Consider the following 9785-nt stretch of genomic DNA (forward strand, 5'->3'; position numbering starts at 1 on the left):
GGGATCCCGGGCTTTGAGTTATTTACTGTGCCGAAGCAAGACCCCAGGCGAAGAGGAAGCAGCAGCCGCGTGTTAGCCTCTGATCCTTCGACAAACAATCGCCGTCCCCATGTACCGTTGTCCTCTTAAAGGTAGTTAGTGTCTTCAAGTATGATAAACCTTGGCAAGCAATGTTTCCTTTTCCTCCTGGCCTTTTCCTCCTGTGGTTACTGATAGAGAAAAGTAGACATGCTTTATTACTCTAGCTACCATCACATGGCTGTCTGTGCAGTAGCTCGCTATAGGCTAGCTGTGAGAATCTGTTTCTGGTTCCTCAAGGCCAACCAGTGATGAAGTCAAGATAAAGAACTCTGGAGATACAGGCCAAGACCAAGACCATAATAGGGCCCAGACTGTCGAGATCAAGACTCCATCTCTGACACCGGAAATGCACAGACGTTTTGAAAGGCTAATCATGGCGACACCATATCCATGCTGGCTGGATCGGATCATTATTTTCTGTGTAAATGCTTCTGGTACTGTATCTCAAGGTAACAGCATCCGCACTGCTTTCGCTGTAGGTATGGGCATGTTGTGGACCACGCGACTGTCCCATTATGGACCGTCTTCAAAGCAGGGGCCCATCCCGTCTCTGATTCACAGGAAAGACTCAACGGCAGCTTGCGATCGGAACAGATGGCAAGTAGACAACTGTGTAAGCGAGCGACGGAAGCGCTTTCATATTGGCAAATAATTGACAGACCATCCCTGAGCATGAGTACATTTCCTGATGAATCATTGACATCTCCCTGTTAATGCTTTGCTTTTTTCGGAAGCCTGGTCCCAGATCTGTTTATGCTGTCTTGCCCTTGGTATGACAATGGCATAAGGAGTTGGCGAGAGAGCAGCACATCTGGGACTAGGCTACCTTTTTAAACTATCCACTGGGGAAAGGCTGAATGTCCTAAGGGCCCCTCTCCCTCCAGGGTGTTTCACCACCTGAGCCTGCTCTTTAATGCCTTAATTGACACCTCTCCCGCTCATCTCCACCCCTCTTCCTCAGCAAACAACCCACACTAAAAACAAATGAATTCAAAAAGAAAACATGCACATTGCAAACCGTTTGACTCTACTGACGCTGATCACCTGAAACAAGATAGAGTACATGGAATAATAGATATGTGGCCCAAACACAGATAAGATTTTGATTTGCTTAATTTGTTTTTATTTTAGTAGTATGAAAGCTGATAGTACCCAGAGTTGCTACATTTCATACTGAAAAAGAATACATCTAATTGACTATAAGCTGATTTTCAACACAATCAGTGATTTTTTTTTCCTCGTAGTTTGTATACTGTACGTCGTAACGTTGGTGCCTCTTCTAACTCCTTCATTGAGTACGTTTACATGCACACTAGTAACTCGATATTAAACTAAATATGGCAGTAGGCAGATTATGCAACAGTCATGTGAACACTTTGCTCTGCTTCTCTTAGTCGGTGTAAGGTCAAAATCAAAGTAAGCATACGCCAATTAAAACACCACATTTTTCTGAGCAATCTTTCAAATGATTAGGACATATAAACTCCTTAATCTGCGTTCCAGATGTGTATTTGATCTGTGAATGTGCTAGCACTCTCCGATCGAGTCTCCCTCTTTAGCGCGAGTGAAGTGTGTTCGGGAACAACTGATCTTAGATGTGGTTTTCACATACAAACTTCATATGTCCGAACTGAGATCCCAAATATGCTTCCCAAAAATAATATGCAATCATTTTGATTGGCGATTTCCTGCATTTATCACGGTATATTATCAGGTAGCCAGATTTTAGATGTGTCCATGTAAATAGGATTAATAGGTAAATCGTTCTTCTTGCAAAGCATGGAAATGTTTTAATCAAACTAGTATATTAATCTGACCATCCACAATAATTTCATTATTGTGTGCATGTAACCATAGTCATTGACAGTGAGTTGAACTGGACCTGTAGTTCAATCTTTTTCACCAAGGTTTTCAGTTAGTTATTTTTCTTTCTTTTTTGTGTCTGCAATTCAGCTTTTAGCTGCAAATGTGAAGAACACACCCTAACCAATAATAATAAAACCTTGTATGAACGTTGCAATGCCGCCCCCCCAACACTCTGACTCTGACAACACTCTGCCCCCCCCCTCCCCGTTCCAATTATTAGGTCTTCATCTGGTCATTACCTAAAATAAATGTCTCCTGTTGGAAGGGCACCATTACATTGGCGTTATCCATTTTAATAGAGGTGATTTTAGTGGGGCACCCACACACATAGAGCCGATGAGTAGGGTAACATGTTTGTAAAAACACATCAACATCTCCAATGGTATATCCCTCTACAGAGACCTTGTCAGTGGTAAGCTAGCTGTGACATCAAACCCCTATCTCTCTGTTCCAGGCAGCGATGCATTTATGGAATGATTATCATACTCATAATCATGTGGCCCCTTGTGTGTCTTGTATCCAGCCTCCCACTGGCCCTACTGGATGCCTGCTTCATTTGGCCCCACCACCGTGATGTGCATGGAAGCACACGTATTATCTCTTTCTCCCCAGATCCATCTATTGATAGATAGAAGTGTTTCCCCCTATTTTGTGACAGGAGATCTTAATAATTAAATCGCTGCCGTTCCGCCGGGAGACTTCTTCTCCTGCTCGTCTGAGCTTGAATTTTAATTCGGGGCCTCAGCATAGCTCCTTGTTCTCATCGTGAGAGAATCTCTCTCGATTTCTCTCGAATTTCTCCCTCTCGATCTCTTCCTCTCTTTTTCTTTGTTTCTTTCTTTCTTTCTTTCTTTCACTTTATTTAGGCGCATTATTTTGTCATGTGCAATGTGTCTCTTCCACTCATTGTCTTGGAGATCTGGGGCGTCGGTGCAGATAGGGAAGAGATGCTGTTGAATTTAACATGAAGGGAATGTGAGCGACTGGTGCACCAGGTGGTTTCTCCGGATTTGTGTGTCTAAATGAGATTCAGTGTTTCAGCACTTTCTCAGTCGAGGGTTGAGGATTTGCTGACAACCCCCCCCCCCCCCCCACCTTGTTTTACAGTACGAAGGGTTAACAAAATCTGTCAAGATGAAAGGCTAATATCAACTATGCACACTTATAGTAAATCTAGTCTAAACCAAGGTGTGCCAGGTCCTCACATCATTAGTAACCTTGCATGACACTGAAACATTTACTTGCCATGGACTGAAAGCTATACTTGTCAGTTACTTTAGCATATGTGTTGCACACTGACTTTGCACAGCTTTTCTTTACCCATTTGCATGACTGGACAAACAAGCACACACAAAGATTTCCGGCTTCTCCTCTTCTTTGGTTTGGTATTTCCAAAAACCCTCCTCCCCACCCCTCCAAAACAAGTGTTAGGGGCCACGTGTGGACCAGAAGTGGGCCAGTAACAGCAAAACTGCAAAAAGAAAAGACTAGCCCATTATCATCCAACCTGGCCCTGTTGCGTAACCATTGGACGAAGATGAGTTCTCCCGCTCTGAAAGAAATAGGGAGGTTTGTTTTTGTAACCTTACTTGTCTGTTGGGTCCAATTAGAAAATGAATGACTTGTCGGATTAATAAAGAAAGTCGAGAGGGCGGAATAGGAACATTTAATGGAATTCAAATTGATTTCTGTGCCCACATCTCTTCCAAGCTAGGTGAAGATGTGAACCGAAGGCTGCCATCGAGGGAACAGGCCTTTCTTCCGCCACCTACCTTTCATTAGGGCCGGCGGACGCAGATTAGTGTTCAGACCTGAGCCAGATCCTGTTACAGAGGTACCACTATGTCTTCTTCTACTGCTAACACGTAGCTGTCATCTATATCTAGCACTAATGAGGGTAGACATCTTGAGAGACACACATTTTCCCCTCATTTGTGATTTCTCAGTAACTGAACTCACATTTTGTGTGTTCTTTGCCAGACTGCGATGTCATCTCTTTTGTTCAACAAAGCGCCACAGTTTGGAAATCGCATGTGCTATTGGGGTGGCTGTGTGTGTGATTTATAGAAAGCAATTTTTTCACTCTCACAACCACATTGGGCAAAACCACGCCATCATGAAAAAAAGAGAGCCCGTCTTAGAGTCTTTGAAGTGAAAAGATATTGAGATTTCCTCTTCAACAGACGATACTGTACAGAAACTCATCCCAAAGACTAAGAGAAAGACAAAAGAAGCCCAAACACATCCACGTTGTGAAAACCTGATCCAGCATCGCTAAATGTGTATCGCATGACTAACCCAGTGCCTTGTTGGTTACTAGCATGAGTCTGGAGAGTCCCCGGTCTGCTCCTTTTTCCTCTCATCTCTGAATATAATCCCAGGAAGAACTAACAGCCCTTTCATGGGTGTTGTCTCAGTGAGCAGCCTTCCCCCGTTCCCTCTTGTGAATGAAACACTACACTCATCTTTTTGCTGCCCATCCCCAGGCCTAAAGCAACATACACAACATGAAAATGAATGCTTATTCCTGCAGCCCCAAAATCCCCCTGGATCTGCAAATTGCCTCAGATAACCCTCGATCTGATGAGGCATGTGATTGATATACCTTGTACGACCGTTATGCTTTTTTTTGTCGTAAGACTTGTGTCAAAGAAATGTATTCTTGGCAAGATTGCCGATACATTACATTGCATGATAATGCAAATCCCATGCTCCCTTAGTCAATGAACTGTCTCAGTTTAGAGGTGGCCTACATATCATGATGCATGTTTATAATGTGTCGGGTTTGAAGCACCAATTTCATCATGGTTATTTTCAGAGAAAGGATGAAGGATGGCTTAGATGTATCCCCCCAGTTCTTGTTTGAGGGGTTTCGAGAATAATGTAAATTGGATGCAGAGAGTCTCTATGCTCCGCTCAGTATGACATCAGAGTAAAAAAGCAACAGAGAGAAAAGGAGACAATAGAAAACAAAGCTTTAAGAAAAAAATGCAAACTGAAAAGACAAACAATTATATGCAAATGGAGAGGATGTTCCGAATCCTGTATGCCGCAGTTACTCAAGAATATTTCGCAATTACATTGGTGTGTATAGGATAACATCCCTCCGAACTATAGATGAATTACTTGAAAATATAGCATGTTTAGTATGACATGACTTGCAATCAACATTAAAACAAACAAAGATTGTTTGAGGGTGGGAAAACATCTCAATGTGAAGAGACTGGAGTGGCTGTATAGGACATTTAAAGTGTGTTGTGCTATACCGACCAGACATACAGTATATGTACTCCAAGTGTGTGTGTGTGTGTGTGTGTGTGTGTGTGTGTGTGTGTGTGTGTGTGTGTGTGTGTGTGTGTGTGTGTGTGTGTGTGTGTGTGTGTGTGTGTGTGTGTGTGTGTGTGTGTGTGTGTGTGTGTTTGTGTGTGTGTCTCAGAGTGTTGGAGACAGAGGGGAAGAGAGAGAGCGAGAAAAGGGTGCATGATTGTCCCAGGCTAATGGGAGCAGTCTTCTCTCTAGCTGACTGGAACCAATTAGAGTGGGTTTCCTGCTTTGGCAATGGGCCTCCTCCCAGCTTTTTTCCCTCAGCCCAGCCCAACTCCTCCAAACATCCCCCTAAACATCGCTGATCTCATCACTCTGTCACTCGCTCTGTCGCTCTTGTGACTGTAGATACATAACAAGTCTGAGCCCTTTACCCAATAGACAAAACTGGTTATAATGATTACAACCACATTACAACCAGTTTGTAAGTCAGTTTGTATCGCAGTTTGTAACACTTTGTCTGCAGGATACCCTCTTCACTCACTAAAAATAGGTCTTCTCACTCCTGAATTTCTAAAAAGAGTAGCCTGGAGAGTCACACAACATGTAATTAACAAAATCACAGCATGTGAGAACTGCATTTGTTTGACCTCATATTTTATTGAAGAATGATAATACATTTCGTTTTGACATTGTCAGCTGTAAGTCTGACTAGAGTTTCCTGTGACGACAAAGCTTGTTTTGCTTCACTACATAACTCTTTCTGAACATACATTCCCGATTACAGTACTCCGATTTTTGTCAGATTATTTTCTCACATCTGCCCCATCCTCCGTGCTCCTGGACAGGTCTGTTTTTCTCCCTTTGGAAGAAGCCTCTGTGAATAACCCACAGCCGGGTGTCTCACTGTAAACAAAATTCTGCAGGGCAATAAAAATGGAGACTGCTACAATAAAAAGCAATTGTTGTGTATGTTTGGATCACTGTTCTCTTCCTGCGCTCGCTGAATTATTGAACACCTGTGCGTTTGGTGGAAATGTCAGATGCTCTTTTTGCTGAGACAGAGGGGGGAGGAGGAGGGAGAGAAAGAGAGGGGAAACAAGAGAAGCTATGCGTAAACCATCCGCCATCAAAAAAATGCCTTTTCTAACAGGGCGTCATAGCTGATCATTGATTATTTTCAATGGGCTTGGACCCTGAATAATTTATTTCTCCATTATCAAGTCGGAATCGCCTCAGGAAATGTCCCTCCTCTCCCGTATAGTTTTGGGCTGCTTGCTATTATCATTGATTCACAGTTCTGGTTTGGAGCTAATTCCATTAGCTCATTAATTTGCATTTCTACGTGAAGTATTGTCCTCTGTTGACATGTCGATTCAATGATGGAGGAAGAGGGAGAAGAACAGTGGGAAAGCTCAGAGCTGCTTTTGGCTGTGTGTGTGCGTGTGCGTGTGCGTGTGCGTGTGCGTGTGTGTGTGTGTGTGTGTGTGTGTGTGTGTGTGTGTGTGTGTGTGTGTGTGTGTGTGTGTGTGTGTGTGTGTGTGTGTGCGCGCGACATGTGAAGCAAGCATATGTGTCCCAGTGGCAATCAGTGGTGGCCTAAATTTGTCAGGGTTGATATTTGCGAAGCTGCCCATAGTAGCTCTCTGGCTGAGAGGGTGAGGGACGGCACCAGCCAGACGAAGCCTACACCAGCTAGCTGTGCTGGAATCCATAGGCTAGTGAGGGGGGCTGGAAAACTGTGTCCCGTGTTTCTGCTGTCACTTTAAGGGGGGGGGGAAATGTTTCCAGCCTATTAATAACCAACTCAACTAGTTATTTTCTGTGTTTTCTCTCCTCTGTTCTCTTCCCCGTATTAATTCATGTATTTTCTCCTTGTGTTTCCCTATAAAGAGGATGTCGGCCCGATAGACAAATTATCTCTTTCCTCTAAATTATATTTTCTAATCTGTCAGTCACCTCCCGATGATGTTCCCCGGAGATCACACTCTCTCAGGCTACTGCTATTCTTAGCGTGGCAGCCCGCGAGGGGGGAGTTTTCTGTGAAACAAGGTTGCCCTTTCAGAGAGTAGAGTACGGGAGCAAGAGACACTACCGGCACAGCCCCTGCCACCGTATAGAACACTGTAAAGTCGTGAAAGATGGAAAAACGTAATCTATTCTCCTGTCCACTGGAGAGAAGTGAAAGGCAAGAGTGTATCTCCCGTTTATGGGTCTGAAGGGTTTCCTGATTAAACGTAGCTAAGGCCCAGGCTCCATTTCAACCCGGCCCGAGTGTTGCCGCCGCTGCGTCGTCGTAGTTGCAGCGTCTCATTTCTAGTGGATGTCTGTAGTGTCAGGGAAAAGAGCTTGCCTATGTTTTCACAGTAATGAGCAGCAATCGTCTGCACCATTTTAGAAAATGAGCCCCCGTTGTTGTTATGATGAGTGGCAACTTGAATGTTGTTACTCCGTGACACTGCACAGGCATAGTCTGTGAAGTCTCTGCTGTAGCCTTGACAAATGAAGAGTTAATTGTCTTGTGTAGTCTCACTGAACTGCTAGTATGAAGTATAAACAGCTTTCTGACGCCCAGTGTTTGCATATTACATGACATTTTAGACATTTAGCAGACGCTCTTATCCAGAGCGTCTTACAGTTAGTGCATTCATCTTAAGATATTGTAGCTAGGTGGGACAACCTTATATCACAGTTATAGTAAGTACATTTTTCCTCAATAAATCAGTGGAGTTAGAGATAGTAGGGGGAAGAGAGTCAAGTGCGAGTGTTAGTTCACGAAAGGCATCCCTTTTGGGGGGGGGTGCTGTGCCGAGGAAGGCTTTTGACATGCGCACTTAGTCACCACTTCTCTGTTTAGACACCAGATGTGTCGTCCTGACAGTGGGACTCTGCTGGTATGAAGCCGATTCTAAATAGGCTTTTCTAGGGGATCCCATGGGGTTTGGCTGTGGAATCCCAAGGCTCTGTCTTTCAGAAGTCTTCTCTCAGACATTTTGTGTTAGCTAGGTGCTCTGGGGCACAATACAAAATCTCAGCCGTTGGTTTCAATGAGCCCTGAAATATGGAAATGACAAAAGGCAAATGCTTAGCCTTTTAATACTACTGTTGTTCATGTCTTTTTCCTTCGCTGTACTCTGAAGATCGTAATTTCTGTCCCCGAGAGAGACAGGGACTGTGTGTGAGTGGCGTGTGTGCGTGCATGTGTGCGCAATCCAGTATCTTGACTACTGTAGGCTAGTCCTAACTACTGTGGTCCCATGTAGTTCCGTTGGCAGAGCATGAAGCTTGCAACGTCAGTGTTGTGGGTTCAATTCCCATGTTGGTCCATTCTGAAAGAATGTATGCCCTCAATACTGTAAGTTGCTCTGGATAAATGTGAATGTATAATGTCTTTTCATGCCTATCAGGAATAGGGGGACATGTGACAATTTAATATTGTTAAGCATCGTATGATTTAATTGGGATTGTCAATGTGGATGTCACTGGAGAGGTCAAACATAGCTCTGGCATTCGTTTTTTTTGTGTTCATCATTCTGCATTACAGATTTCCAAAAATCGATGTATTTTTGAATCATGTTCGTGAAGTTTAAATTCCTAAATGGACTACGATTCCGTGACTTACAACCTCCCTTGAGCTCTCTGTCCTCCTAACCATGTTCTCTCTCTACTTCTCTCTCAACAGGATACAGAAGCACAGCCAGTGTTACCGCATCACCTACCGCCACATTGAGAGGACCCAAACCCAGGAGGAGGTGCGCTTTCTCAACACCGCCATAGAGCACACTGCCGAGCAGGAACTGCGCGTAAAGTGGTAGTACTGAGACACCCTCCGCAGCCCCCTCCCGTGGGTCGTGTTTTGTGAAAGGGGGGGGGGGTGTTTAAAAACATGCTCAACCTTGAAAAATTAATTTTCATTTTCTCTTTTAAATTGTTTGTTTCTGTGTGCCCTACGGAACATAAGCACGAGGACGGCTGTTATGGTGACCGTATTACACCCACACCAGAGGTCACGAGTCATGACCGCAATCAAATTCCACATGACCGGTTAGTCACGGTAACTAGGCTTCTAACTAGCCTACCAAACTTGTTAACTGCCTGGTACTCAGTACTCTATGTTCCCTCTAATCACTCTGACATCAATGCAAATGTTATCGAAAATCTAATCAAACACTTCATGAGAGCCCATGAGCTCATGTTCGGCAAAATTTGTATAGGTTATGAAATTGCATGAGAAAACACGTTTTGATGGCCTCTATTAAAAGGAGGAGGATCCCATCAGCTTTCTATAGGCTACTTTATTTATTTCTCAACTTTCCGAATATTAAGCACATTGCCTCTCTTTACAACAGGATTATAGCATACACCAGGTAGGCATGAAAATGGCATGAAAATGAACCATGGGAAAAGCATAATCTATTTGCTATTTAAGTGTACTTTTTCCACTGCCCATGTTTCGAGACAGGTGCATGATAGTGGTCCATTCTAAATCAAAACAAATTTCACACATATATTAATTAGTACAGTGCCTTCAGAAAGTATTCAGACCCCTTGACCTTTTCCACATTTTGTTATGT

At 43.6% G+C, this 9785-nt stretch overlaps 1 protein-coding gene across 1 annotated transcript in view; it reads left to right on the plus strand.

The window, feature by feature from the left end:
- The window catches only part of LOC109875879 (phenylalanine--tRNA ligase, mitochondrial), a 115980-nt gene extending 106954 nt beyond the window's left edge, over window positions 1–9026 (plus strand). The window contains 1 exon segment of the mRNA XM_074933827.1: window positions 8894–9026. Coding sequence (XP_074789928.1) covers window positions 8894–9026 — 133 coding nt within the window.
- The last annotated feature ends 759 nt before the right edge of the window (window positions 9027–9785 follow it).

This window comes from Oncorhynchus kisutch, linkage group LG11 (genome assembly GCF_002021735.2).
Source record: "Oncorhynchus kisutch isolate 150728-3 linkage group LG11, Okis_V2, whole genome shotgun sequence".
NCBI classification, from domain to species: Eukaryota; Metazoa; Chordata; class Actinopteri; order Salmoniformes; family Salmonidae; genus Oncorhynchus; species Oncorhynchus kisutch.